This window comes from Colletotrichum truncatum (assembly GCF_014235925.2).
Source record: "Colletotrichum truncatum strain CMES1059 chromosome Unknown Contig_0002, whole genome shotgun sequence".
Classification (NCBI taxonomy): Eukaryota; Fungi; Ascomycota; class Sordariomycetes; order Glomerellales; family Glomerellaceae; genus Colletotrichum; species Colletotrichum truncatum.
In genome coordinates this window covers 4,421,373-4,449,102 of record NW_027222399.1, presented here as the reverse complement: position 1 = coordinate 4,449,102, position 27,730 = coordinate 4,421,373, and the positions used below count along the sequence as shown (strand labels likewise).

The 27,730-nt window shown below is 50.8% G+C and overlaps 10 protein-coding genes across 10 annotated transcripts; 6 read left to right on the top strand and 4 right to left on the bottom strand.

Annotated features, from left to right (window-relative positions):
- Nucleotides 1-2,328: 2,328 nt before the first annotated feature.
- CTRU02_204160 (uncharacterized protein) lies at nucleotides 2,329-2,939 on the top strand (the record flags this gene model as incomplete). The annotated part of the gene is made up of 2 exons (XM_036728252.1): nucleotides 2,329-2,710; nucleotides 2,779-2,939. The coding sequence occupies 2 exons, from the start codon at nucleotides 2,329-2,331 to the stop codon at nucleotides 2,937-2,939; spliced, it is 543 nt and encodes a 180-aa protein (XP_036579961.1).
- Nucleotides 2,940-3,802: 863 nt separating this feature from the next.
- On the bottom strand, nucleotides 3,803-4,162 carry CTRU02_204159 (diphthamide biosynthesis protein 3; the record flags this gene model as incomplete). The annotated part of the gene is made up of 2 exons (XM_036728251.1): nucleotides 3,803-3,883; nucleotides 3,968-4,162. 2 exons carry the CDS (start codon nucleotides 4,160-4,162, stop codon nucleotides 3,803-3,805), a joined length of 276 nt encoding a protein of 91 aa, XP_036579960.1.
- Nucleotides 4,163-4,988: 826 nt separating this feature from the next.
- Nucleotides 4,989-7,312, top strand: CTRU02_204158 (ABC fatty acid; the record flags this gene model as incomplete). Its single annotated transcript, XM_036728250.1, has 4 exons — nucleotides 4,989-5,516; nucleotides 5,572-5,787; nucleotides 5,846-6,519; nucleotides 6,586-7,312. 4 exons carry the CDS (start codon nucleotides 4,989-4,991, stop codon nucleotides 7,310-7,312), a joined length of 2,145 nt encoding a protein of 714 aa, XP_036579959.1.
- A 790-nt stretch (nucleotides 7,313-8,102) lies between these two features.
- On the bottom strand, nucleotides 8,103-10,423 carry CTRU02_204157 (ring finger domain-containing protein; the record flags this gene model as incomplete). The annotated part of the gene is made up of 4 exons (XM_036728249.1): nucleotides 8,103-8,328; nucleotides 8,383-8,892; nucleotides 8,942-9,256; nucleotides 9,375-10,423. The coding sequence occupies 4 exons, from the start codon at nucleotides 10,421-10,423 to the stop codon at nucleotides 8,103-8,105; spliced, it is 2,100 nt and encodes a 699-aa protein (XP_036579958.1).
- A 1,574-nt stretch (nucleotides 10,424-11,997) lies between these two features.
- On the bottom strand, nucleotides 11,998-13,878 carry CTRU02_204156 (uncharacterized protein; the record flags this gene model as incomplete). The annotated part of the gene is made up of 3 exons (XM_070204338.1): nucleotides 11,998-12,650; nucleotides 12,709-13,045; nucleotides 13,096-13,878. The coding sequence occupies 3 exons, from the start codon at nucleotides 13,876-13,878 to the stop codon at nucleotides 11,998-12,000; spliced, it is 1,773 nt and encodes a 590-aa protein (XP_070062101.1).
- Nucleotides 13,879-16,021: 2,143 nt separating this feature from the next.
- On the top strand, nucleotides 16,022-17,920 carry CTRU02_204155 (hsp70-like protein; the record flags this gene model as incomplete). Its single annotated transcript, XM_036728247.1, has 4 exons — nucleotides 16,022-16,293; nucleotides 16,361-16,932; nucleotides 16,975-17,832; nucleotides 17,883-17,920. The coding sequence occupies 4 exons, from the start codon at nucleotides 16,022-16,024 to the stop codon at nucleotides 17,918-17,920; spliced, it is 1,740 nt and encodes a 579-aa protein (XP_036579956.1).
- Nucleotides 17,921-19,693: 1,773 nt separating this feature from the next.
- Nucleotides 19,694-22,804, top strand: CTRU02_204154 (xylosidase : arabinofuranosidase; the record flags this gene model as incomplete). Its single annotated transcript, XM_036728246.1, has 3 exons — nucleotides 19,694-21,296; nucleotides 21,358-21,399; nucleotides 21,852-22,804. 3 exons carry the CDS (start codon nucleotides 19,694-19,696, stop codon nucleotides 22,802-22,804), a joined length of 2,598 nt encoding a protein of 865 aa, XP_036579955.1.
- Nucleotides 22,805-23,549: 745 nt separating this feature from the next.
- On the top strand, nucleotides 23,550-25,033 carry CTRU02_204153 (proline oxidase; the record flags this gene model as incomplete). The annotated part of the gene is made up of 2 exons (XM_036728245.1): nucleotides 23,550-24,145; nucleotides 24,211-25,033. The coding sequence occupies 2 exons, from the start codon at nucleotides 23,550-23,552 to the stop codon at nucleotides 25,031-25,033; spliced, it is 1,419 nt and encodes a 472-aa protein (XP_036579954.1).
- A 346-nt stretch (nucleotides 25,034-25,379) lies between these two features.
- Nucleotides 25,380-26,352, top strand: CTRU02_204152 (pyrroline-5-carboxylate reductase; the record flags this gene model as incomplete). The annotated part of the gene is made up of 2 exons (XM_036728244.1): nucleotides 25,380-25,422; nucleotides 25,481-26,352. 2 exons carry the CDS (start codon nucleotides 25,380-25,382, stop codon nucleotides 26,350-26,352), a joined length of 915 nt encoding a protein of 304 aa, XP_036579953.1.
- A 186-nt stretch (nucleotides 26,353-26,538) lies between these two features.
- On the bottom strand, nucleotides 26,539-27,454 carry CTRU02_204151 (uncharacterized protein; the record flags this gene model as incomplete). The annotated part of the gene is made up of 2 exons (XM_036728243.1): nucleotides 26,539-27,262; nucleotides 27,315-27,454. The coding sequence occupies 2 exons, from the start codon at nucleotides 27,452-27,454 to the stop codon at nucleotides 26,539-26,541; spliced, it is 864 nt and encodes a 287-aa protein (XP_036579952.1).
- Nucleotides 27,455-27,730: the final 276 nt, after the last annotated feature.

Here is a 27,730-nt window from a genome sequence, read left to right as displayed (position 1 = left end):
GATGAAAGGGTTCGGGGACAGCCGCTCGGGCAGTTCCATTGCATTGCGGCCTGAGAGCAAGGCGTCTTCCTCTGGGTGAAATCAGGGAACAGATGCAGTGGTTATGTGGGGATATTCAGCATCTGCACACTGGCCTGTCAATAGACTACTATGACAGCACACATGTCGGCAGTGAGGTAGTCCAAGGCGGGCTGCGAAGGTACCGGCGAACAAGATGATTCGTGGAAAATGAGAATTGGTGTGGCTTCGAGTATCGGCGACCGTTGCACAGGAAATGTTAGGAAGGTGGCTGGTGGTCTGTTTCTGTGTCCTCATTGGCTGAGTTTTCAGTAGAGAAGTGGCTGGGGGATGCAGTGACGGAGCTGCCAAACAACCCAAAAGCCATACAACTGCAACCTGGAAAAAACAAACTAGGAAAAAAAAAAAAAAAAACGAGGAAATCGACTGGATGAGAGAGGGGGAAAACTTGGCCGGGACCCCTGCGCAACCGGCTCTAGAACCCCCTTGTCCCTGCCTCCCTCTTTTCCCGCTCGGGTTCATCCAGTACGGATAGTCAAGCTTGAATTTGGAGGCCGTCTACCGAATTGGCTTCAATTCTGTGCCTTTAGACCTTCTCTCCCCCCCTGGCCTGTACTACGTATGATGTGATTTTGGGTGTGATAGAGGCCTTCGACTGCCATGCCATGGGCCATCCAATCCAGGCACAAGGGGAGAGCCGATGCAGCCGCCTTTTCTTTCTTCCAGCATCTTCTCGACCACTGCGCTTTTTTTTTTCTTCTGTTTATCCTGGCCGCTTTGCTGGAGGCCATGGACAGTGTGGTCTGTCGTCAGGGTATGACGCAACAGAGCACTACATCGGGTATCGCCAGCTTGGTATTCTGTACTCTACAGGCGGCCTGCCTAGATTGGTTGCTCCTCTGTGCGATCATCGAATTTTAGCGACCTCGAGAAAGAAATCAAGCAGCGGCGTCTACCCTTTCCCTTGCCCTCCGTCATTCCCCCGCGCCGAAATGACGAGATGGTTTCTTGTGCGAGCGCGCGAGTTTGCAGGTTTGCGGGTTTGCGGTAATTCGGCAGCCATATGCCGTTTGGCAGGCGTCACATCTTTCTTGGAGGCTTAGGAGGGGGTAAACAAAGTTGTGCCTCGCATCGCGATTGAGGGTAGATCTCGGTTCTAGTAGACTCGGCAAGCTGGTCACAGATGGTGTTGTTCATCAGAATTCTGTCACCCGAATTAAAAATCTGATTTGCGGCGAGGAGCTGCCAATGGGATGAGATGGCAGCAACATGAAACGCCCCAGAAGAATAATAATTCTGGTGGTGGGGGAAACGCGGCTGTGTCCATCACTTTGTTTTCTTTTCTTCTGTGCTCCGTCTCCTGTGGTTTCGCAACTGTGCTTTTGCTGTTGTAGATAGAGCTGCGGAGCGACGCTGGAGCTGCAAGTGAAGCCATCCCCAGCCATCCAGAAATGCCCAATGGTTGCAACCCATCACAACCCACCACGGTACACCCCCATCCCAGCCTTCTCTTGTCTTCTCTGCACCTCTGTACGTGTGAGTTTTTCTTTCACCGTCAAAAAGTAACCCACTGGGTCGTCCAGCTAGTGGCCCCGGCCAGAAGAACAGCGACCCTGTTTTTGTTCTTCTCGGCTCTTCCTACCCCTGTCCACGGCCAGGCCAGAACTACACTAGAGGCCGGGAGGGCATCACCAAGGCCTCCCACTTTCTGCATCTAAGTCGACAGACCGTTGGGAAAAACGACGTACACTATCCAAGGGTTGCTTTTCATCACCCAGTGAAGTTCACCCACACACAACAAGCCAGTCCTCATGCCCTGCTTCGCCGGGCCCTGCATGCAGATACCCACCTCATCATTACACCCTGGCAAACGCAACCCTCCCAGCCCAACCTTTCGCTTTCTCACTCACCTTCCTCTCTTCCATCCCCTGGCGCGCCAACCCTGGCTGCTGGCTGCCCCTCGTCGAGATGATGTCGTGCAAAATCGCCATTCTTGGCACCTCTGCTGCCACCGAATCACACAATGTACAGCGTACGTAGTCGTACCGTCTAGTCGATGTTTTGGCTCGTCACACCCAAGCCTTACTCCTCCATCTGGCAGTGTATATATCTCGCTATCCATTTCTCCCAGAATCCCAATCTTCTCTCTTCTGTGTCTCATCCCACAACCCATCCGCCTCACTTACAACAAAAAACCAAAGAGCCTCAGCTTCAGAGCTAAACCAGTCGCTTCCTCTTTCATCGACCATAAAAATCCAACATAGAAGCTCTCCCGCTTTTTTAATATCACCCACATACCAAAAAGCCAAAATGCGTTCTTTCGCTGTCCTCTCCGCTGCCGGCCTCGCTGCCGCCCAGGTCACCTCCATCATCATCACCAACGGCATCACCACCACCATCACCCTCCCCGTCTTCCCTGAGCCGACGCCCACCGCCACCGTCACCGCCACCGTCCCCGAGACGACCGTGACCGTCTCTCCTGCCCCTGTGTCAACCGTGACCGCCTCTCCCACTCTCGAGACTCTCTTGCCGAGCACCACCGTGACCGTCTCCGTCGGCACCTCTACTGTCGAGAGCGGCGTCACCACCACCACTGTCATCAGTGTTCCTCCCGTTCCTCTTCCGACTGTCTCCGACCCCATCATCACCCTCAACCCCATTACCACCATCACCGGCCTCCCCACCCTCAACTGTGAGTAACCCCATCTCATAAAAGTCTATACACACAATGGATCAATGTCACTAACACACAATGTACAGCCACCCTCGTGACCGCCACCAGGACCTTCTACACCTCTACTCCCAACGCAACCACCTCCGGCCCCGTCGTCGTGCCCACCGCGGCCGCCGACAAGGTCTCCCTCAAGAGCTCCGCCGCCGGCCTGGTCGCCTTCGGTATCGCCAGCTTCTTCCTGTTGTAAATGGGCAAAAACGGGAGATGAGCGGAGTAACGAATCAGTCTTAATGGAAGCGAAGCGGACTTTTTCTTATTAAATCATTTCACACGCGCCACTACGGACTTTATGGAAACAATGTACGATGATGAAACTTACGGCTTGGAGAATTGGCGGCTATGGCGTTGGATTGCTCTGTCTACAGACGTCGATTAACGGTGTTTTTAATCACGTCACGGCATTAATACTGCTAATTAATAGAATACCTCTTGAATCATTATGTGTTCTTAGATTGCGCCTTCATGAAACGTGACACTAAAGTCTGATTATCTGATTTTCCCCCATAGTTGCCATTCTTTCCTAGATACCGTGAACTCCAGGTTCATCAAAAGATGAAGACGGCCATGCCAATGCCGAATGTAGTGGCAGACCTTTGTAGTTTGAGCCTCAGCTGGCGACTTGATGGTGGGAGCACTGTTTACGGCTGTTAAATAACCGCCGTCTCATGTCTTATCGACAGGTACTCCGGGTGTTCGTGCTTGTTTGGCAGGTACAACGCCCTTTAAATGGGCACAATTTAGTCCCCTACCCAAGAAAATGATGGGTCGGCGTACGGAGTGGCCCTCGTGCGCCGTTGCATCATGCCCATGTACTACCCGACAGACAAATCATCCGATGAGGACTAGATTGGAATCCCGTGGATAGAATGAAGTCGTATGTAGCGGCGTCCTCGTCGGCTCTTTGTACGAGATCGTCAGCGTTAATGCGCTCTCTGCGCGGCGTGCCCCTGGGCCCATTACGGCAGTGCCGCTTTCCGGCTGCCCGTCCCCGTAGCTTGCTCCTCTCTCCTCGATGTTACTCCGCTGCAACAGTTGTATATTGGTGACTCTTTAGGCAGCAACGGGGATCTGGGCGGAAGCCTCCTCGACAGCGGGCTCGGGGTCGTTCTCGGGGTCCTTGGGAAGGTCGTCCTGCGCAGAACTGTCAGCATGCTATCTCCGCGAACCTTGTGTTGCGCAACTGGAATTTTTTTTTTTTTTTTGAGAAGAAATTACCTTGTCGAAAATGACGCGAATCATAAGACTGCAGCTGGGGCACACGGCAATGTCCTCGTCGTCGCGCAAGTCGACAAGCGCAATTTGGAACTTGTCGCCACACGGGCACGGGTAGTGGTAGATTTGCATGTCCTCGTCAAAGGTCATGTCCTCGATCTCGATCTCATCGTAGATGGAAATGTTGTCGTCCGACATGTTTTCGGTATTTCCTGGTGTTTCGTTAAGTGGTGTTTGTAAGGTTTAATGTTCTTGATTTTGGATTTTTGTTATAGAGTCACACTGTGATCAGGTATTATGGAGTATGCTGAGGGGAACCATCTTTCGTCAAAAAAAAAAAAAAAAAAAAAGTTCTGCCCCGCGGTGTGGCTGACATCCGGAGATACACATTAGCCACAGACACCAGCCTCGGATGCAATTTGTGCTTATATAAGACTGGCCGTTCAGACGACAAATCACATGCAATCGGCATCCGATTCACATGGGAAGGGGCTTTAGCAGCATTTTCCGGGGTTCGCCAATCAGCGCACCTGCTTTTCTGGGGAAGGCCCTGTACCCAAGGTGTCCACTGCCACTCCGGGGCCGAGGGAAAGACAACGAACCAGTGCTGAACCCAGGCAAGAGCCGAGTCGTGGAGGTACCTGAAGCCGCCCAGTGCAGCACTACCAGTACGCCTCGTCCGAAGAGAGCCGTGTGACCTGCCATGTTCCTTCGGCCGCTCACAACATTCATCTCCCTTTTCACTACTGATTGAGGGCCGATTTCCTTTCTCCCCGAATTTCGAGTTGCAATTCCTACGATAAGTCGGCCGACGAACGTCAATTCGGTCCATCTACGAATGCGCTGACGGCTCCCAATCCCCCAGCTACCGGTGACGTAGCCGGTCCTGTTGTCGTCCTCCCTCTTTCATAACGCTCCACGGCCGACCGTCATTCCGAATTTCCTCTCTGGAAAGTAACACGAATCGAAACTACATCTCCATCAGTTTGCCCCCCTCTTGTGGGGGCTCGTCTCGCCCGCCGTCATGGCCGCTCAATCCAAAGTCTCCCTCATCGGCCTTCCCGGCGACCGTACAATCCGGAACCTCGTCCTCCAGCTCACCCAGCTTTACCTCGCGAATCGAACGCGCATCTCTCGCGCCGTATGGATAACTCTTTTTGTAGCCCTCGCCAACCGTATCCGTCATGCCATCTCAGAACAAAAGGCCGCTTCAGTGAGGGAGGCTGCTGCCCGCGAGTCGCGCGCCACGCTGGCCGCCGTGTCCGATGAGGACGTGACCAAGAAGCGGAAAAAGGTCGAGCTGAACCGCGAGTTCTTCAGATCGCTTATGCGCCTGCTGCGCATCGTTATACCCGGTTGGAGGAGTAAAGAGGCCCGGCTGCTCATCAGCCATTCGTTCTTCCTGGTTGTCCGCACATTGATCAGTCTCAAGGTTGCGGCTATGGACGGCGCAATCGTGAAGAGCTTGGTCAAGGGCAACGGAAGGGAGTTTTTGATGCGCATTCTGTGGTGGATGTTAATTGCCATCCCGGCAACTTTCACAAACTCGATGGTAACCACGGACTTCACTCCCACATATTGGAAAATTGCCTGCTAACGGATCACAGTTGTCTTACCATCAAGCAGAGTTGTCGTTGAAGTACCGGACACGGCTGACACAGCACATCCACGACAAGTACCTTTCCAAGCTTACCTTCTATGGTATATCTGCCCTTGATGACAGGATAAACAATCCTGACCAGCTGATTGCTGTCGATGTCGCCAAGTTCTCCAACAGCTTGGCCGAGCTGTACAGCAACCTGGCCAAGCCCATCCTGGACATGGTAAACTCTACCCAGCACGCCAAACCCACAATGAAACCCTATGCTGACAGCTTGCCAGACCATCTACACACATTCACTTTCCCGCAGCGTCGGAGGCGAGGGTGTCGTCTCCATGGCCCTCCTCGTCCAACTTTCCGCCAACGTCATGCGCGCGCTGACTCCTCCCTTCGGTAAATACGTCGCCGACGAGGCGCGTCTCGAGGGTGAGTTCCGCTTCCAGCACTCCCGCCTGATCGACCACTCCGAAGAAGTCGCTCTTTACCACGGCCACGAGGCCGAAAAGGACACTCTTGACAAGGGCTACTTCACCCTCATCAAGCACGTCAACTATATCCTCCGACGCCGCTTCTACCACGGCTTCATGGAGGACTTTGTCATCAAGTACTTCTGGGGCGCTCTCGGTCTGCTTCTCTGTTCCGTGCCCGTCTTTGTCAAGATGCCCGGCCACATCTCTATGAACATGGGCGATCGCACCGAAAGCTTCGTCACGAACCGACGTATGCTGCTTTCAGCCTCCGACGCCTTCGGCCGCATCATGTTCTCGTACCGTGAGATCATGGAGTTGGCAGGCTACACCTCGCGTGTCGACACCCTGCTTGAGGTCATGAACGACATTCGCGCCGGCCGCTTCGAGAAGAAGCTGGTTTCGAGCTCGGGCACCGATGATAACGAGGCCATTCTCAAGGGTCGCGGCACTGTCGTCGAGAGCAAGGATATTGAGTTCATCAACGTGTAAGTTGCTTTATCGCCTCCCGTTTGTCTGTCTGCTGCTGGCCAAAACTGATCATATCTACTTAGGCCCATCATCTCCCCTAACGGTGATGTCCTCGTTAAAGCTCTCTCCTTCTCCCTCAAGCAAGGCGACCATCTCCTGGTCTTCGGCCCCAACGGCTGCGGCAAGTCATCACTCTTCCGCATTCTCGGCGGCCTCTGGCCCGTCTACGGCGGCACCGTCCACAAACCCCCCTTCTCCGACATCTTCTACATCCCACAACGTCCTTACCTCTCCCGCGGCTCCCTCCGCCAGCAAATCATCTATCCAGACTCGCTTCGCCAAATGCGCGCCAAGAGCGTGACGGACGCCGATCTCCTCTCCATCCTTTCCATCCTCGGACTCGAGCACCTCCCCGAGCTCTACGACACCGGCTGGGACGCAGAGGCCGAGTGGCGCGATGTCCTGTCCGGCGGCCTGCAGCAGCGCGTCGCCATGGCCCGCCTCTTTTACCATCGCCCCCGTTACGCTATCCTCGACGAGTGCACCAGCAGCGTCACCCTCGACACGGAGAAGGTCATGTACGACAACGCCAAGGCCCTCGGTATCACCCTCATGACAGTCAGCCATCGTCGCAGCTTGTGGAAGTACCACAGCCGCATCCTACAGTTCGACGGCCAGGGCAACTTTGTCTTCACCAAGCTCGACGCCGACCGCCGTCTCAAGCTCGAGGACGAGAAGGAGGACCTCGAAGTTCTGCTACGCCAAGTGCCCGAGATTGAGCGGCGCATCGCCGAGTTGACAGCCGCGTAAAATAGAAAGAAAGAAAAAACAATGTAAAAGGCTACGATGGTCAAAGTTATCGTGTATGAATGGCGGCATCACTGTTGGCGCGACTGGGGTAAAGGTTGTTGGAGTGGTAAGATGGGAGGATATGAATTTATTTACTTACTTGGACGGCGGGTTCATGGTTTGCAATCTGTACATATGTAGAGCCAGGACTACTATTACCACACAAGGCTTCGGCGTAGAATGGACTCGGAAATTCAGATATTTACTTAATGTCACAAATTCCTAAGCAACACTGGTGTCGACGCCAAAAATACCCATGACCCTTCCAAACAAAAAGGACACCGAGATGTTCCGATCCAGTCTCGTCGCCCTTGGTTCTCCCCTGTCTTTGTCTTCCCCCATTGTTGTGAGGACCTTCAAAAGAAACGAAAACTCCAATATCGCCCTTTGTTGGAAAACTTCAATGCTGTGCAGATGCAAGGTATCAACCCAACCCCAATCACTTCTCCTCCTCGGGTACAGACAATTTAAGTTGAACGCCTTTAACCCTCACCGCCTCCCTCCCGACCTAGTCAAGGTCGCCCGTCTCGCTCCTGATCTCCAAGGTTATCCGGGTGAAACCGACAGTCTTTGCGATGTATGCTGTTGTCTTCTAACAAAATGCGCCTGTGGTCTGCTCCACACTCGTAGCAGAACTCGTGTTTGCAGCTCGAACCTAAGAGATGACCGTGCAGGTTAGATACCAATTTCCGATACATTGCCAGTTTTTATTGGGCAGCGTTTTGCGTGCTTTCGAGGACGCATAGCCGTCCTAGGCGGTGACAACTCCGCGGCATCGGACGCTATGCCCGCCCTTCCAGGCTGTATAGCACCCCCAGCAGAACTCGTAGCGGCACTTGATGCCTGCGACATTGTTGGCGTGAGTTTGACAGAAGAAAAACGGAACATTATGACACAAGGATAAATAAATATGGAAAAGGGTTGGGGCCTGGAAAAGCCAGTGTTGCATTTGGGTATACTTACAAGTCATGTGTGAGCTACAGTATCCAAGTCAGTATCAGCCATTAAATAAAATGCATGTGTGTGCTCACCATCCAGCGTTCTTCTCTATAGCCCAGCCACAACCAGGGCAAGGCTTCGTCGTCCTGCTCATTGTTGCTTGACTCTGCTCCTCCTCTGCTTTCCGCCGAGCAGCGACCTTTCTAGCCAGTGCCACGGCTCTTCGTGCCCTTTCTTTCTCGGCAGCCTCTCTTTGAACTCGAAACAGAATCTCAGCCTGTTGTTCAGCCATTAGACCCTGTGCCATTGCGCGATCGGCGTCTTCCTGGGCACGTTTTGCGGTATCAACCTCATCATTGTTCATTTCAATCCGCGAGCGAAAATTTTCAGGGTCACGAAGAAGGGCGTCATATTCCTCGCATGTCAGGTTTTCGTGCCACGTGACGTTGTGGGTAAAGCAGGAGCGCTGGCCGCAGTGCAAGCAAGTCACGATGGGTTGGTCTCTGCTAGTACTGTGAAGTTGACCAGAGCCGCAGTTAGCGGTACACCAAATGAAGTTATCGGCTTCGGCCATGGCAGCGCGGAGGGCTAGAGTCTCATAGCTGAGTACATGTTAGTTACTTGTTTCCAAAAGAGCGTTAGATGGCCTACCGGGCGAATGTCTCGTCGTCTGCGTATTTCTGGATATCCACGTACTCGAGAAGCTCTCGACATTCAGGACATCTGATTTCTGTCCAAAGCTTGCTGTTCAAATCCGACTTTATGGACGTTTGTAGACACTCCAAACATGCCTCTGGTGGATGGCTGCATGTGGATGTGACGCTAAGAACCGGAAAACCAGAAGGCTCTTTCGTTTCCGCACAGATGGGACATTCTCTTGAGCCTCCAAGATCGTTCGCTGGTAGCCTCTGTCGGGTGACGACAACATCTGTTGTATCTGCCGCTTTCTGGTAGCGCTGGCCGAAACTAACGAATGTCAACGATCATAAGTTTAAAGTACTATTTCTTCTGACATCAAAACACAAAAAAAAACAGAGTGGAGAACACTAAGTAAGGAATTTCAAAGACTAAGAAAAGAACCTACCTGAAGTCATCGGCGGGAACATCTGTAGATCGTGAGCCAGCCATGGCATCCTGGCTACGTAGAAAAGCGACTGTCATGGCCTGTTCTTTTTGTTCAAGAAGTGCAGCATACGGATTATTTGAACCAAGAGAATGAGAGGTAAGCTTAGGGCGCATGAATGGTGAAGAGACCGGCGGTGTGCTTGCAGCAGTGCTGTTGCTTCCTCCCGTTGTCTGAGGAGAGAAGGGCGACATATTGAAGTCCTCGAGGATGGACGCCGCGGTAGGTAAATAACCCCGTTGGCGCTGACGCGAAGATGAAGACGAAATGTCCGTCTCTGTGAGCGTGGCTACCGCTTTAGCTGCAGGCGGTGGAAAATCGAAGCCGGCCATGATGTCGGCGCTGATGGTGCCGTAAGAAAAGGCCCGCCGAGGAACATGGGATTGAGGAGGTGATGGCTGTTCTTCCCAATTACCCTCTTGAAGTCTTGACGGCCGCTGATCCTCTGAGCCTTGACTACCCACACTGATATTCCAGTCGTATAGAGGAGGCGGATCAAGATCATCGCGGTTAAAGGCTCTTACAAAGGAGGGGTTTGGGTTCGCGTCATAGCTGGGCGGTAGGTCATCATTGGAAGTTGCAAACATTATTGGTATGGGAACACCGTCAACGTCAATAACATATCTCCACGTTGGCGCTCTAGGTGCGTCGTCTGCTTGCTGATGATGTATATCGTCGCTAGTTCTTTGCGTATCTTCAGCTGCTGGAGCTGTCGGGGGCATCGACGGTTGTGGGCTTCTGTCGATGATGAACCCCTCAGGCATCAGATGGGATGTTGATGGACTTGTCGCCTGAGAAGCCGAGGATCTTGCCAAGCCTTCCACGCCGAGAGGATAGATGTCATGAAACGAGCTGGCATGCCCAGTGTCGCCGCCGGCGGTCGAACTTCCCCCACTCGGCAATGACCAACGAGAAGGCGAAGAAGGCCGTGTCGACCGTGAGGAACCATCTGTTGAGCCAGGATCCCTCAGGATAGAACCGCCGACTTTTGTCTTGAACGACCGAAACATAGCGGAGGACGGCATTTGGCGGGGATGGCCCTGCTCGCTGCTTGGAGTATAACTCGGGCCTTCAGCCTTGCATCACCGTCCGAGCATCTAATTGATGCATATAGGCCACGAGGTAAGATGATAACGGCGGAAGCTTAGGGGGAATGCTGACGTCGACAGCCGATGTGATGGACAAAGGATGAGTAAAACCTGAAGCTGAATTAGTTTGCAGATGACAAGGGTCAGTAAGAATGACAACGGAAGTTGGTCAGGAAGAGAAGACGAGAATGGCGAGCAGTAGCCGAGAAGTAATCAGTATCAGCTTGTCGTTCTCAGAAGAACAGCTCCAACACTTTCAAAAAGGTCGTCGAAGCTGGAAGTGAAGTGAAGCGTCACATGTACTGGAGGCGGCTCAAGTCTGTGACCTTGACAGCGGTCGCATAACTAAACAAAGTGGAAGTTCATCAGATGAGGCTGTACGGGGCAACCTTGAAGGCGGAATCAGTTCCAGCTTTGCGTCCAAGTGGTTCATGGCATGGCATGGTAGGTCAGTCCGCAGGCTTATTCTCCATCGGTCGCAGGTACATGTCTAGCCTGGGGAACCTACTTGGCAAACTGCCGCAGGTACCGACACACCCTGAGCACCGCAAAATGATGAACATCCATGATCGCCCGACAAGGGGTGAGCTTCCTTTGAGGCCCACCGCAGAGCTTGTTCTTCCTTAAACGAGGAACTCTGCAGGCACCTATCTCAGTGGTCCTCAGCTCCTGCGTTAAGCCACTCAGTGCCACCGTCGGCCTAGCCAATTCTAAAGACCCACTGAAACTATGGGCGGGGCTGGAACCGACTTCCCGGGCACACTGTTGAATTCTTGCTTAAACGGCAGCCACAATCCAACTCACATGCACATTTGACCACAGGCTGATGCGGGCCAAGACCAATACTGAGCCATAAATGACAGGGGATGGATGTATCGATACATTATGCATCGTCGCGGGCCTCAGTCTGGGGGCAGGAACGTCTGTAACAATTGAGTTTGCGGTACCAATCCGTGTAAATGAGGCTCCCTTGAAAAGCCGGCCCCACTTTGGTCTACAGCTTGAGATATGCAGAGTGGTTGAGAGGCGCCGTGTGGATGGGGTGATTGTTCATTAGATGGCATTGCTACTGGGCTGGAGGAAAGGAGCTGCTGGGCTGTGTAGATCTGTTTGTCATGGACATAAGTCTCTCTCCACATGTTCGATGCCACGAGTGAAAGCGCTTGTCCACTACTCGAACGGGATGAACATGCCCTATGTCCCCGTCCGACTAAAGTCATGTACATTCGCCGCAGTAACACATAAGGCTGAAAATCTATCCTACTGGGTATGTTCCTATGTTACCTCAAGGATTTTTCATTTCTATCTTTCTTCTGATTGAGATGCTGTGCTTTGCTACTGGCATCCTCAGCCATTATGGCCTCTCATTAGACATTGTTCGGCTTCAACAACAGTGTGGCATTGGATCTTGTAGTACCCCTGTCAAAAACCATTGACAAGCGCGATTTGGCAAGAGAATGGATTTAAAAAATGAAAGATAACCGTTCATGGCGCCTCTAGCCTCCCCAACGGAACGTAGCCCATCCGCCAGCCTCCGCCCTCTCGCGCTCATACTTGGCAGCGTAAAGGTGGCTGAGCAGGGTCTGGTCGCCATTTTCCATAAACGCCTCCCGCTTCTCTTGCGGACCCCATGCCACCAGCATCTCTTGACGGCGCACAAGTTGCGGCTCCTTGATAACGTCCTTTCGACCGATCTGCCGCATGTAAAGTGCAGGGGTCAGTGTGCAAACGTTGAGCAATCGATGGAAAAGTTCTTTTTCGGATGGCGGAGGATCCATCTTGGATAAGTTGAATGCTTTGCGATTATGGAGTATGTTCTTGCAATCTAGATTGTGCAAGTCATCGAAAAAGTCCCTCGACGGCTGGAAGTCACCGTTAGGCCCCCATACCATGTAAGGGTTAATATCGAAGTAGAAATGATGTGTTGACACCTGTATCTTTTCGTAAAGCTGCATAGCAGGCTTGATACAGTGTTGCTCAAAGCTTTTGCGAAAATCATCGATTCTGTCCTTCTTGCAAAAGATTTTGAAAATTCCGGCGAGCTCCATGGTTAGCTCTCGCAGCTTCTGTTCCCGGACGCCTTTGAACTCTCGAGAACTAATAATGGCGTTGTAGGCCTCAGCAGTCCAGGTGCGGATGGCAAAAAGATCTGTGTATCGCGTTAGTACTGACACAGGCTTCTCACCCAAGACTGCACCGTCTCCTACCTCGCTTGGGATCGACGTGGTTTTGCAACGAAGTCTCAACAAAGCTAAGGACTTCTACGTAATGCGCAATGGACCCATATAGAGTCTTTTGAAAGATGTTATCATAGAGGAACCTCATGATGATTGAAATAATAATGTCCTCGTCCGTCTCTGGGTACATGGTGCCATGTACCAGGTCGGGGAATGTGTGGATCATGTGCTTTAACTTATTGGCATCGGTGGGTTTCTTCCGTGCAACAGCAATGGTCTCCTCCACAGCTTTAGTATGGTTGTCCAAAAGGGGAGCCATGAACTTTGCGACCCAGTCTGAGATTCCCTCGATCAGATCATCGTATTGCTGCTAGGCTGTCAGAACATGCAAATAATGAGGAGAATGTCTTAACATACGCTGCCGATTTCCTCGGGCGTGAACTCCTTGCGATAAGGTTGCAGGCTAAAGATATGCGACTGGGCATCTCTGAGTTGCTCTTTGAGTGCCGAGTTCTCTACCTTGAGCTCACTGAGGGTGCAAGCAAGAGACTCTATTTCCCTCTCTGTTTCGCTCAGCCCTGAGGCTTTTGTGGTTTTGAGCTCTTGTATTCTTTTCTCTATTCTGGCCGTCTTTTCTTCCGCGATCTCCGCCCGCGCTGTTGAGGATTTGAGCTTCTGGCGAAGCCCATCTATCTCGCGGTACAACCGCGTCTCTTGGCTCGAACCGCCATTGCTCTCGTTGGAATGAGCTCTCGACTGGGACGTTTGAGAGGAAGTGCTTCTTATAGGCGGCGACTTGTCAGCTTCGAAATCGGCGGTATCGCACTCGACAAAGGAAGATGAGGAAGACGTAGATATAAGGGATTGTGATTGTCGATGGGCTGGGGGATTGATAAAACGAGTGGCAACGAGGCCTTTGGGCAGAGCTTGCCTTGGTCCTTTGCTCCGAGAAACATATTCAGGAGCAGGAAGTTCGGTCTTTGAGGACCCCATCGTGTCAGGCCCCAAGCTAAGAGACGGACTTGTAGGCTCTGTATTGGCACTTCGATGGCTCTTGAGAGGCGAACGATGAGTGGGCTTCATATCGTCCAGGTAGGGGCTGACTGTAGCAGCTTCGATAGGCTTTTTCTCGGGGATTGGAGGTTTTGGGTTCTCACGGTAATGCGGTAGGGTCGGCTCGAGTTGTTTGAGGTCTTCCATGTTGTCGACAGGGGATGCCGAGCGGCGGGAAAGACGGGAGAAATGTTTAGACGAAAGGTGACGACAGAGCCTACAATGATTGAGAGAGAAGAATGTTTCCAAATCGAGTGATTTGCAAGAAAATCAAGTCAGACATAGGACAGTCGGGGTAACCTGTTTTTACTACTTTCAGCAATAGGTTGGAAGTATTAGTTTTCTTTTGTCTTTCTTTTCGAGAAGGTCGTCAAAGTCGGGAAATTCACCTCGTTCCATAGTACTGTGGCAGTAAATGAACAATGCTCAAAGGGTGAATGGAGGAGAAGAGAGGTGCCTAAACCACTTGTATCGGAAGCTGCCTACCCAAGTCGTTCCACCCCCCGAAGTCACTCTTGCTGCCAGAAAGCTGGCGTGGAGATGCTGTGGAGACAGTGACATAGCAGGTTTTCGGCGGGGCGGTTCTTGGAGGTGAGATGATCTATGCACGAGCCATGTGAAAATGAAGGCAAGTGTACTACACTCACCAGTACTTTCAGGTGCCTGCTTGGCTCGCTATCACACAGGACTCCTTGTGTATGGAGAGAAGGTCATTGCCATATGTGCTTACTATTGTCAAGTTGAGGAATGCAAAAGTGTACATTATTTGCCTGTGTGGGGTCTGCCACACCCTGGACAACCTTAAGGTGGGAACAGGTACCGGTACAACCTAAAGTATTCCCACCCCACCCCAGGTAGGAGCTGAACTGCATTGCATCCAAGTACTGCCTTTATGCCTTTCCTTAGTTACCATCGCTGGGTGGCCATGTAATATTCGTCCTGGCTTTTGTCAGAGGCATGACTTTTACCCGAGTTTGCTTGAATTCTTTACTCTTAAGAAAGCCTGAGCTACAAAGCATCTAGTTAGCACGGGCTTTTCCTCAAAATCCCCCTTCCCAATCGAGAAACAGTCCACCAATGCCAACCATGCGCATTGTGGCGACCATCATTCTTTCGGCATGCATTCAAGTTGATAACAGACACCACAAGTGAAGTTCTTCAAGGCATTATTTGTTGCAAAAACTATTTTATTTTAATTTTCTTCGAATCCCGACTTCCGGATATTTCCAATGTCCTCCGTCTGGGACCACGACATCACGAATCCTCGCGACCAGCATGCTTAACAAGCAGGAAGGTTTTAAGCTCACTTTGTAGCCTGTACCATCTGGGGAAGTGGAGAATGGGTTCGATACGTACCACAAACACAACGGCAGCCATTAGGCACACTACCACCGGGCGGAATTAGCGCGCATGGCACCCTCTCACCCTTGTCACTTCATCTGCCCAACTCGCCTGTATCAATAATCTTCATGGCGAAGTTCGCAACTAGGGGGCCTCAGTAACCACACCAGCTGACTTGGATGACCTGATCACGGCCCGTGATTGTCTTGATTGAAACAGTTCGCGAACGCTTGATGATGCCAATATCAATTGGGGCGTTCCGGACCCACTTCCAAGTATCCAGTGACGGCAACAGACCGATAGAGTGTTCCTTCCTTGCCAGGTCTTTCCCTCCACTTCCGCCTCGATGGGAAAGGAGCTTGGAGCACAACTACTGCGCTGTGACAGGTACTCCTACTTTATCTGTCCAAACCCAAAAGTACCTTCCCTTACTTGAAGTACTTTCTCGGGAAGGCCAACCCAGTGCCTTCTATTGATCCGGTTGCCAATATCGCTCCACTGGAGCTTCTCATCAAGGCAGACTTTCCTTTGCACTACTCCTTCCATCACTCTAGCATATCTTTTCAAGGAAGACTGAACCACTCTCCGCTGGTCTCCATATCGCCCGGAATTTACTTCTATCTCTCACTTTATGGCCTTGGTTATCCACCGGCTTTTTCACGTCCCTCTCGTTGGTCAAACTTGTACCTAACAAAGTGGGCATATCACTTCAGCTACCAAAACGAGGCCACCGCCTATTGACTGCCAAGGTCTTCTGAACGGAGTACTGAAAGCCATTAGCGATTTTATTCTGCCCAGATTATGTGTTTCATTCGCCACACCTCTTGATCTCATATCTTTGTCTCTTCATCTACGATACCCACATTTTGGATACCCTTTCGCGATAACCTCCTCTGAGAGATCAATTCCCTTCTTCTCGGATACGCAACAATACTTCAGATCCTTCATCATGGACGCTTTTGAGAAGCTCGCCATTAGCGAGCGCAAGATCATTGTCGGCATCGATTTCGGTACAACCTACTCTGGAGTTGCTTGGGCAGAGACCCAGCGGTCCGATCGACGGACTACAATCACCACATGGCCCATAAGTAAAACAGTCCGCGAAGGCGAATCCTCCGACAAGGTTCCCACCAAGCTCAGGTATACTGGAGATGAAGTTCAGTGGGGTTTCTCAATCCCAATGTCTGCTCCCCAGGACGAGATTGTCGAGTGGTTCAAGCTGTGAGTCAAATATTACTGCTTATAACATCAAACATTTCTCTAGGTTTGTTATAGCTGACAGGAAAAGTGACCTCGATCCCTCGCTTCAAAGTATGAACCAGGCGGTCTCGTCAGAGGCAAGAGGGGGCCGCAATGTCGATAAGCTCGTCACTGACTACATATCGGCTCTCGGCGACCACCTTCTGTATACCTTGAGAGAGAAACTAGGTGACCAAGTTGTCAAGACTACACCTCTTGAATTTGTCATCACGGTACCCGCCATTTGGTCCGACCTGGCAAAGGAGAAAACGAAACAAGCGTGCCAGAAGGCCTCTGGTCTGTCTACAACCAGTGTTCCCATACACCTCGTTTCTGAGCCTGAAGCTGCGGCCATTTACGCATTGCAGGGCCTCGACCCTCACGGCCTCAACATAGGCGACACCGTTGTTGTTGTTGATGCTGGTGGTGGCACTGTGGATCTCATCTCTTATACCATAATGGGATTGAAGCCGATTCTGGAAGTCCAGGAGGCTGCTCCAGGCTCCGGTGCTTTGTGTGGATCTACTTTCCTCAACATGCGGTTCGCCAAATTCTTGAAAGCAAAACTAGGCAAAGAGGAGGGTTTTGATGACGAGGTAATGGCCGAGGCCATGGAACAGTTTGAGAAAAAGGTAGGTCTTCATTCCTGATCCTGTAATCTAGCGGAAACTTACAGCACACAGGTGAAGCGTCAGTTCGCCCTCGGCGCGGCTCCGGACGAAACGTATACGATTCCTGTTGGCGGTCTCAACAACAACAAAGAACTGGGAATCAATCGTGGCCGCTTCTCCTTAAAGGCGTCGGACCTTCAAACCATTTTTGAGCCGGTTGTCCTTGAATGTATCAAACTTGTCAAAGACCAGATCACGGCTAGCGGAGTACCTGTTCAGGCTGTCCTTTTGGTTGGTGGTTTTGGTGCCTCTAACTACCTTAAAGAGCGCCTGCGTAATGCTGTCGATAAGCGCATCCAGATCATGCAGCCGCCCAACGCTTGGCAAGCTGTTGTGCAAGGTGCAGTCATGAAAGGTCTGGCTCAAGTGTCTCCAAACCATTTAACCCAGGTCAAAGTTCAGAACCGAAAGGCACGAAAGCATTATGGGACTGAGTGGCGTACGAGGTACGACCGCAAGATACACAGCCATCTCGAGAATAAGAGGCACTGGTGCGGTCTTGATGGTTGTTACAAGGTGTACACTATGGAATGGTTTATTCAGCGCGGCGACAATGTTTCAGAGAATGAACCCTTCTATACCACTTTCGCTTGGACCGGCTTGGTTAGCCAAGGGCGTATTAAGAAAATCAAGATGGACATCTACGCCGACCGCAGCGCTCGCGACGCCCCCGTATCTCGAGATGAGAATGTTTCGATGCTTGCACACGTGGAAGCAGATGTTAGCCACATTCCGGAGAATTCGTTGGCTCGTCGGCGAGGAAATGACGGTCATTTGTACTATGAGCTGAACTGCAAGATTGAAGCGGTTTACCTCTCTGCGTCAACCACATATACTCTGCTATACAACAGTGAGTCAATTTCATTCTTGAACCCAAATAAGTTTGTTAACACTTTCCAGATCAACGATACAACACGGTGACGGCTGAGTATGTCTAAGCGTCCCTAAGGATGGTTTATGGAATGTTCATGGGAGATTGTGCCTCGAGATTCCCCCAATTATTAGTTGTATCTCCTTTTGCAGTAGTAAATGCCGAAACTCATATTTTCAGGTGATGTTTATACTTAGTGTTGCCTTCCTTTCTGTTGAGTGCCTAGTAAATACCGGTGCTGATAAGTCATTCAAATGTCACGAATTTCTTCTTCCATTCTCTTCATACTCTGAATGTTACATGCATAGAATTTAATGACAATTCGACCATGAGCTTTCTTACATTCTTTCTGACAACATCCGTGACTTGTTTCTCCAAAAGCTGATTCTCATTCTCTTGAACAAACAAAGGGTTGTTGGGAGTTGTGTTGAATGAGCCTCCCTCTATGTCTGATCAGTTCACTCTTGATGTGTAGGAAACAGGACTGTAATTTGTGAAAAAGGTTGATTCTTTGGCTGTGAATACATGAATCCATCTTTTCAGAATGAAGACTATTGTCATTTGGTTACACGATAACACTAAAGCAAACAGAGAGGCCGCTAGAGTTGAAGCCCAGTCAGCTTTGAAACCACGTGTTTTTGGGAAACACGTTGGACGCTGAAACTAATTCAAAAGCAACAACTTGGGTTGAGATAATTATGGAAGCTTTTGGTGAACTAACAGAATCTGCCTCTGTTGCGCTGTGGTAGAGAAAGCGAAAGAGCTTCTCATATCCCCTGCAGTAAGTCCTAGGTAACGTCCGCAAAAGCCGCAAACCCGTCCACAGCCTGTCGCGAGTTTTGCAACTGCTTGGATGGTGGAACGAACCGGCTGTCTCTCTCCGACTACGAAACGGTCGTATTTCTTGTCCACGAAGGCGCTGCAAAGTTCAAAAGAACAGCGACTGTTCGAATAATGCTGGTTTGATAGTGGCAACACATTCGTCATTAAATATTCATATTTTCAGCACCATATATATGTTGGGGTCTTAATTAAGCTGCTTTTTAGCTTTTTTTGACTTTGAATCATCTAATTTGTATTGTTGGAACTGATTATTATATCAATTGCACCCTGAATTTTCGTCTGGCGTGTGTTTTGGCCCACGATTGGTGAACCCGAATTTACTTCTACCAGGTCGATCGTTGAGACCGAAGTCAGCACGTGTTCTTTGTATCATCTTGTTCTAGTAGTTTAAACATCCACCCGGCATCCGTAGGATTGTAGCTCGTAACTCGTGCATAAAATTGCGCATTTTCTGTCATAATCGACCAATCCTGGCTGCCGGTAGCAAAGTTACGCGACTCGGCCAGTATTATCCGACTTGGTAAAGGACGAAACTGTCTAAACATTGATCCGCGGCTATAAAACTCATTATCAGCAGACTGCCCCATACCTTGATGCAGTTTCTATCGATCATATGATGTCATGAAGTAGCATACGACGATACAGCGGTATTGTCGGCACGCAAAGCCGTCGGAACTGCGCATGTAAATGCGGGGCTTCGGTCGATTTTTCTAGTTCTAAGCTGCACTCGTCGAAATGACCCCGCTTGTCAGCCATATGCTGTAGTTTGAAAATCTACCGATCCGGGGGTTGAATTGGCGGATTATTTTTTGAGCCTCGTTCTCGGTTTCGTATGTCAATACACAGAGGTCCCGGATTATCTATGGTTACTTATTAAGAATCGTGACCACCAGCACCAGCGATGTTACCCTAGGGAGTCAAAGTATAAATAACGATATGTACAGAGCGCCGGGTCGATGGTGTCAGTAGTTTCGCTAGTCGCATAGAAACCATTTCAATGATATTCTCCGGCCTAGTTTGGCTGTTCGTTGTCACACTGGCGGCTTCTAGCCAGGCTCATGTCAACCAGACCTTCCACAATCCCATCCTGCCAGGATGGAGCTCGGATCCTAGTTGCACATTTGTTAAGGAGTGGGAAGACACATTCTTCTGTACCACATCGTCATTCTTGGCCTTCCCTGGAGTGCCTGTTTACGCCAGCAAGGACCTAGTCAACTGGAAGCTCGCCAGCAATGCTCTGACAAATCCAGACCAGCTGCCAGAGCTGTACAGAAACTCTGGTCAGAATGAAGGCATTTGGGCGTCGACTATTCGCTTCCATGAGGGTACTTTCTATCTAATCACATCTTACGTGTCGTGGTATGATGGATGGGGACCCAAGATCTTGCTGTTTACTACCAAAGATCCTTATGACGACGCTTCCTGGACTGGGCCGCTTCACATCGAAAACCCGGCCAATGACATTGATCCGGACATATTCTGGGATTCTGGAAAGGTTTACATGTCTGTTGCTGCTGGCATCTACATTAGTGAGATCGATCTCACTACAGGCGCGGCAACAGAGCCAATCAGAGTTTGGAACGGAACTGGTGATCGAAACCCTGAAGGCCCGCACATCTACCACAAGGATGATTATTATTACCTTTTGATAGGAGAAGGTGGTACAGAAACGAACCACTCTGTGACTATTGCTCGAGGGAAAGAGGCGACTGGGCCGTTTGTAGGCTTTGAAGGCAACCCAATTCTTACCGCCAAAAACACCAATGAGTATTTTCAGACCGTTGGTCATGCCGACTTTTTCCAAGACGCATCTGGAAACTGGTGGGGTGTTGCGCTAGCGACTCGTTCTGGTCCGGCATGGGAAATTTACCCGATGGGCTGTGAGACGGTTCTCTTTGCTATTACCTGGGACGAAGGTGAGTGGCCAGTCTTGGACATGGTGCGAGGCACAATGACTGGGCCGCTTCCACCGACAAATAAAGACATTCCGGGTAACGGACATTGGATTGACGAGCCGGACGTTGTCGACTTTGCGCCCGGATCAGCTCTGCCGAGGCATTTCTTCTTTTGGCGCCCTCCTAAGGAATCTCTGTTCGCAATCTCCCCCGAGGGCCACGCAGACACACTGCAAATATCTCCTTCTGCTTTCAACCTTTCAGCATCACCTGATTTCAACCCAAAGGAAGACGGGCTTGGATTCATCGCACGCAAGCAGAGCGCTACCCTGTTCAACTTCACCATCGACGTTGATTTTAGACCCGAAGTTCAAGACGAGGAGGCTGGCGTGACAATCTTTTTGACACAGTTCCAGCACATCGACCTGGGAATCGTCAACCTACCCGCATGCTCGGGCAAGTCTCTAATCCCACGGTTCAGGTTCCGGGTTGAGGCCTCTGGGAAACCTAATATCACAGTCCCAGAGGAAGCCGTCATCCCTGTACCCAAAGAGTGGCGTTCAGAGAAGATCCGTTTGTTTGCATCTGCTGTCAGCGATTCCGAGTATGTTTTTGGCGCTGCACCGGCGTCGAGACCAGAGGAATACATTGAGATTGGCTCTGCCAGCGCTTTGATTACATCAGGAGGCAGTGGTCCATTCACTGGTAAGCTTACTTGACGTCTTGGGGTTTGCTTATTATAGATCGCTAACGATGTTAACTACAGGTACGATTTTGGGTCCGTATGCAACTAGCAATGGCGGTGATGGTAAGACGCCTGCGTACTTTAGCAGATGGAGATACACCCCGGTTGCGCAAAAGATTGATAACGATCAGTTGGTTCCAGTGAAATAAAACCAACCACGCCAGGTTGCCGGGCCTAGGTGGTTGTAAGCAGTGTTGGACACTGCTTGGCGCCATGATTTGGAACGATTAGCTTCAATAGCCAGGTTACCTGGTATACAGCAATAGTTAAAACAGTTGATTGTTGATCTAATAATTTCTGAAAATGTCCTCACTTTATCTCGCTTACTTGACTTTATTCAGATGTATGGCCTCCTTGTATGTCGTTCAAAAAAGGTTCCTTGAGTCTTGACTACAGAAGCGGGCTCAAGTTAGAAGTGGGCCTCAACAGCTGGGCCTTACAAACAACTCGCTCGGCCCCCCCACCAGTCTGATCGTCCCAATCACCAAAACGTCATCAGAGAGTCACGTCATTAGTCATATCCAACTCCTCTCAACACTTCAATCAACCGCATCGCCGGCAGCAAACGCATACATCCCAACATACATTCCTCAATTACCTCATCTCACAGTATTCTCAGAGCATAATGTCCAACGTCGATACCTCAATCGGTCCTCACACGACCGGCGCCGCTGCTAAGCTGGCTGAAAAACATTCCGAGCCACATGCATTGAAGCTCTACGGTGGTTGGTTTTGCCCCTTTGTACAACGTACATGGATCGTACTCTGCGAGAAGCAGATTCCCCACCAGTACATCGAGATCAACCCTTACAAGAAAGACCCGGAGTTCCTCAAGCTGAACCCCCGTGGGTTGGTTCCGACATTGGCCGTTCCCGTTGACGTGAAAGGAAAGGAGCAGAGGCCTCTGTATGACAGTACTGTCCTCTGCGAGTACTTGGAAGAGGCCTATGGTGGCAACAACTACGGCCCACACCTCCTCCCAGAAGGACCTTATGAACGGGCGAGATGCCGACTGTGGATCGACCATATCAACTCCCGTATTGTGCCGGCATTTTACAAATTCATTCAACATACCCCTGAGAAGGAATACAGTATTGAGCAAGTTCGAGATGCATTCTTGGGACACATCAAAGATTTTGCCAAGGAGTTAGACCCTGAGGGCCCTTATTTCCTCGGACAGAACATCAGTCTAGTTGACATCATGCTAGCACCATGGGCGATGCGCTTGTTCTTGTTTGACCACTATAAGCCAGGTGGTCTTGGTCTGCCAGATGAAGGGAATGGTGGCGAAGATGAAGGTACCTGGAAGCGTTGGAGGCAATGGTACAACGCCATCTCGGAAAAGCAAAGTGTCAAGGACACTTTCAGTGACAGAGACGCCTACATAGCCGTCTACAAGCGGTACGCGGAGGATAAGACGAACTCGGAGGTGGGACAGGCGACCAGAGGTGGAGGCAGAATGCCTTGAGCGAATCTACTGGATATCATGGCGTGTCGAACACATTCTACCCTGCCTCCGGGTTTCCAGCCGTTCCCAGCCGTGCCGTATTTATAGGAACGCTGATTCATATATCGATCTCATGCCTCTTCCCCGCTCACGATCAACGTGGTATGTGTGACTAAACGACAACAAAGCAGCATCCAGGCTTGCTTAATCCGTTACAGAGTGATCCGAGATAGGAGTTGGACCCTGCCGTGCCGCTATTCGTATCTTAGACCTGAGCTTATTGACAGAGTGGGCTACTTCAGAATACTTATCGGCCTCACCACCCGGTCATGCTCAACCCTCACGGAGGCACTACCGGCCACACCAAAACATCGTTTTACCCCACACACCAGACCATCGGCTTAAGGGGCCGATAGGTTTGGAGGGTCCAGATCTCAGTTTGGCATTACGCTGCATGCACACTATCTAGTGACAGCCAGACAGCTGGCTATCTTACCCCGCGTTGACGAGCGGGGTATCGATAAGCTGGAATCCCAACTCCCGCCTGGTCAAGGCTTGAGTTTCCTGGAGCAGTATACGCATCAGGTACTTTCAGGTGCATTGGCAACGTAGGTATTGATCATGTGTTCCTTTGGGGGGGAGGAATTCTGGGCCGTCACACCAAGCCATCACGATGCAGCAATATGATAAAGGGGGCGCGCCTTCTTGGGCCATGACTGTTGCTGTTCCGTAGAATCTTATCAAACAACGAAAACTTGTCGTTGATATGTCCTCCCGTGCACCGCTCCTTACCACTTGGGCGCCTTGGAGCCGCCACGCTACTACAGTCTTTTCATCGGGAGCAGTTTCCTCAAGAGCGAGACATGCTTCCGCCGCTCCTCTTCTCGTTGAGAAGAACACACAAGCTACGGCACCCACAACTCTCTCAGCTTTGCCTACAACAGTCTTGTTGAGGTCACTGCTGGTCTCAGCGATATCTTCTAAACCATACCTCCTTGGCCCATCACTTGCAGCTTTGTCGTTTCTCACAAAGCCCAACAGACCATGGCTCTTGGATGTTGACCGGAATCCTGTTCTTCATTCTATCTTGAAGACAGTATTTTACAGACAATTCTGTGCTGGAGAGTCGGCAGAAGAGACAAAGAATACCATGCGACATTTAAGGTTTATGGGCTTCCGTGGCACAATTCTTACCTACGCCAAGGAGACTGTCTTCGACCACCGCACAAACACAGAGCATGGTTTGGGAATTGACGCAGAAAATGATGCAAAGACGAGTAACTGCTCAAGCATCGAAAGTTGGAGGAAGGGAGTTCTGGAGACAGTTGACCTGCTTGGTGATGGTGATCAACTAGCGTTGAAGTAAGTAACTAGATGATGAGAAAGAGCTATTCTGTGCAAGTCAAAACTAACCCTGCGGTTAACAGGCTTACTGGCGCAGGTCCAAGAGCAACCGCAGCTTTTGCAGCGGACAAGATGCCCCCCAAACAGATAATGGATGCTTTGGACGAGGTCTGCATTCGCTGCAAGGAGAGAGGCATTCGTCTCCTGCTTGACGCCGAGTCCCAAAAGTTCCAATGGGGTATTTTCCGAGCTGGCATCGAACTCATGCGAAGATACAACCGTGACGGCTATGCCACCATCTACAACACCTACCAAGCATACCTGAAGAGCACCCCAACCACCCTGGCCAAGCACCTCGAGCTAGCAAACAATGAAGGTTTCACTCTCGGCTTGAAACTCGTCAGGGGCGCTTACATCCTCTCGGACGAGAGGTCTCTCATCCATGACACCAAGCAAGATACCGACGACGCTTACAACAGTATTGCCCAGGGTGCTCTCAAGAGGCACATTGGGGAATATGGGGCACCGGGAGGCAAGCCGTTCCCATCTCTGAATCTGTTCCTTGCCAGCCACAACAAGCACAGCGTCGTCACGGCCCACAAGCTACACAAACAACGAATGCAGGAGGACCTGCCGACGGTGCCGGTCGGATTCGCACAGCTCCAGGGGATGTCAGATGAAGTCAGCTTTGCATTGTTGCAGTTGAAGGACGGTCAGGATCCGTCGCCCCAGGTTTGGAAGTGTTCCACGTGGGGAACCATGGGGGAGTGCGTGGCGTATCTTTTGCGGAGAGCGGTGGAGAACAGGGATGCGGTATCTAGGACGGTGGATGAGTATACAGCACTAAAGAAGGAGCTTGGCAGAAGGCTGCGGTCTAGAACGTCCCGGTCTCGGCCTGTTGGCTAGAGATTAGCATTTGTCCGTAAATGGAAAGTCTTATCGGATCAAAACGAAACCAACAACCATGGGACTCGTGACCATCTATTTTGGGTGCCGTTGTTGTGCAGCTTAGCTCTGACCGGGAGAGCTTCCGTTGCTTCTCCACTTCGCCGTGGCCGGGAGGCTCCCGAGTGACGTGTGCGGGGGATGAGGGGTAGCGGGGTCGTCTTGTAGTAGCTTCCGCAAGCTCTTTACACTACGACATTCATGGGAGCATATCTTGTTATTCTAATTGTTGTTCCACATCTGTTCCTCGATTGATCTTTCAAGCCTCGATATCGAAAGACGGAGAACACTGATACCATCGATCACAATGGGTGCACTTCACGATATCACGCTGTGCGTTCTGGGCTGCGGTATGGCTTCTATATTGACTATGAACGGCTTTAATGTGATACTGATGACAAGTGCTAGGAAACCTTGGTATTCCGATCCTCAAAGCCCTGCTCGATGCATCCAACAGCGAAAACTACACTCTCCCAATCACCAAGTTCATTGCGTGTGTTCGGAGTGAGCAATCAGAAAAGGCGCTGAAGGAACGCTTTGCAAGCGCAGGAGATAAGCTTAGAATCTTGAGAGGTGACAATATCACTGCCCTCAAAGAGTCCCAGGTTGTCGTACTAGGGGTTGACCCGAGTGACGTTGAGGCTGTCTTGTCTCAACCCGGCACCAGCGAAGCCTTGAAGAACAAGCTTCTCATCAGCGTCGCCGCTGGCTGGACCAGAGGGAAGTTGGAATCTGCTCTATATGGTAGTGAGACAACTGCCGATAATACCAGCGATCGGGCCTGGGTCGTGCGGACGCTGCCAAACATCGCCGCGATGGTGTCTGAGTCTCTTACGGCTATCGAGATTTCGGATCCACCAGTTCCCGCTCATTACCTCGAGCTTACTGAAGCAATCTTCGAAAGAATTGGAAAGGCAGTCAAGATTCCGCCCAGGTTGATGAATGCCACCACGGCTGTCGGAGGCTCGACGCCGGCATTCTTCGCGGTTATCTGTGACGCCATGATTGATGCCGCCGTCGCCGTGGGGGTTCCCAGAAACTTGGCTCATACCATGATATTCCAGTCCATGCTTGGAAGTGCTACTCTCATGCAGAACGGTTTGCATCCATCACTGCTAAGAGACCAGGGCACATCGCCAGAGGGGTGCACCATTGGCGGTTTAATGGTATTGGAGGAGGCTGCTGTTCGGGGACACATTGGAAGGGCATTGAGAGAGGCTGTCACCGTGGCTCGTTTGATGGAGAGCACACCTCATGTCAATGACACCAGACGTTCATAGAAGAGGATGATGGCAGCTTTCATTGTACAAGCAATATCATAATAGTCGTTAAACGGCTCTCTAAGAAATAAACATTGAGGTTACCTTCCACCAAACCTAAAATACATATAACTAAACCACTTTGAGAAATTTGAGAAAAATGTAGACCTCGAGAACAATTAAAAGTGAACACGTGAAATTTTAAGTCTATTGAGGTATTTCTAAAGGACGAAACCAGTTGTGGAAGAAGGACCTGAACTCCAAGTTTGCAACACACCCAACGCTAAAAGCAGGAATAATCCTGATGCACCGCATGACTATTGTTGATGGCACATGCTCTTTCGTTTTCGCAATTCTGTTTGAAAATGGCAGTTTCCGTTGCCTGTCGTAGTAATCCAAAGCAATAAGGTGTATCGGAGAGGCGACCAGCTGAGACATCACTGGCACCGTCAGCTGCGTGAGGGTCGCCTTGGCGTGTGGGGAAGCTGTCACTTCGTCCGGGATTGCAGCCGATACCCACGTCGGGAGAGTAAACGATCCAAAGATGGTCACAGCATCCCTAGCCAGAAACGTCAAAGTTGCTGCCCTTGGGAGCTTTCGTGGCACTGGTGGCACTGCTTTCCCAGTCGTGTCGGAAGCAGCACCGTTTCCGAAGATCTCGGCAAATTTCAAGTCCTTCCAGACGCCAAGAGGCACGTTTACCAGGAACGTGGAGGCGAAAGTTGCTGTTGTGACGGCTGCAGGACCGTCGTATCTCTCTGCTAATGTTGTTGCAGCATTGGCGGTGATGTATGTTCCTGCATAAAGGGTCCAGACTATTCCAAGAGGTCGAGCCAGGAAGAATGATCGTGGGCTTCGGAGGGCGGAGGTCAGCTGCGAGCGGAGACCTCGGATGAGGGGCCGCCCGGTCGATGTTCGCTCCACTACCGCTCTAAATATGGTTAACGCAATGACTCAGGGGTCCTTTTATCGGAGCAACCTACCGATCTAATATTGTGACTGCCGGGGAGATCAGCAGTGCGGAGAAAGCTCCCGCTATCAGATCCCCTGCCAACTGCCCCAAGAGGGGACACGGCTCTCGCTGTGTACCAGCTAGGCTCTTCCCAGCTTCCACCTGTGTCATCGGTTCCGATTTTTTTCGTTGTCGTTAGGAGGAGGAGGTGTGCTTTAACGCCCGCTTCATCGTGGGAAGTGGGCAACGTGCTACTTATCTGTAGCCGCACAATCGGATCCGCACTTCACCATATCATGATCCGCTAACAACATTCGGTCGGATGGTTATGAATGTCGGAAGACAATTTTCTCACTCCACAATAAAAGTCTCCTGTAGATCTCTACTATTAGTTAATGCCTCAAGCGGTTTCTACTTACACCATTAACCTGAAGGCTGGAGGAAGCA